Genomic DNA, 908 nt, shown 5'->3' on the forward strand with positions numbered 1-908 from the left:
GGCCAGGCTGCGCCGGGCAGCGCCTTCCACTTCTCTCTGCGCCTTCTCCCCCCCTTCCCGCCTTACCGCTCTGCTGCGCCACGCTAAGCTGGGGGGCGGGGGGGACAGGGGACACAAAGGCGAGCCCCCGCGGGCTGAGGGGCTTGCCGGGTGCCCTCTGGCAGCGTTACCGTCCCCCCATGCGTTCCCGGAAAGCCCATGTGCACGCTCAGCGTTAAATGTGAGAAGGGGCCTGTTTTAACCCAAACCGTCGGCCTTTTCCTGACGTCCGGCTGCAGTCGGCCCCTCTCAGACCTCTGGGACCGGCCCCACGGCGCTGGGCCCAGGGGAACCTGCCCGCGGGCCTTCCTGGGGTGCCCACAGCCCCATCGCTCCTGCCCCTCTCTTACCATCCCATCCGAGCAGCTGGAAGTGGGGCTGGTCGGTTCGGAGCAGCTCTGTCCCGGCAGGTGATAGTAGTTTTCTACCTGTTCCCTCAAGAGCTCCTGGAGGCTCTCGATGTACCTGATGGCGTTTCTCAGGATCTCTACTTTGGGGAGTCTTTGGTTGGGGTTGGCAGTGGTGCATCTCTTCAGGGTCTCAAAAGCCTGGTTCACTTTCTTCAGCCTCCTCCTCTCCCTCATGGTGGCCGCCTTCCGCCGATCCATCGTGGTGGATTTTCTCTTGCAAGCTTTGCAAGCCCACATGAGGCAGTGGCCGGCCTGGTGGTGGCCGGTGGGAGCTCGGACATGCTCCTCTTCCTCGGAGCAGGCGGGCTCGGGGGGATCGTGGGTGCCGAAGGCGGCAGGCAGGTCCCTGGGCTCGAAATCCTCGGGGAACTCGCCCTCCGGCGAGGAGAGGCAGGAGCTGTCATAGAAGAACTCGGAGGGGGAGAACTGGCAGCTGTCCATCACCTCCATCCCTGCAGC

The 908-nt window shown here is 64.5% G+C and overlaps 1 protein-coding gene across 1 annotated transcript; it reads right to left on the bottom strand.

Annotated features, from left to right (window-relative positions):
* Positions 1-83: 83 nt before the first annotated feature.
* Positions 84-908, bottom strand: MYF5 (myogenic factor 5). The gene has a single exon (XM_009882669.1). The coding sequence runs from the start codon at positions 897-899 to the stop codon at positions 84-86; it is 816 nt and encodes a 271-aa protein (XP_009880971.1). The 5' UTR covers positions 900-908.

This window comes from Charadrius vociferus, unplaced genomic scaffold (genome assembly GCF_000708025.1).
Source record: "Charadrius vociferus isolate BGI_N301 unplaced genomic scaffold, ASM70802v2 scaffold72, whole genome shotgun sequence".
NCBI classification, from domain to species: domain Eukaryota; kingdom Metazoa; phylum Chordata; class Aves; order Charadriiformes; family Charadriidae; genus Charadrius; species Charadrius vociferus.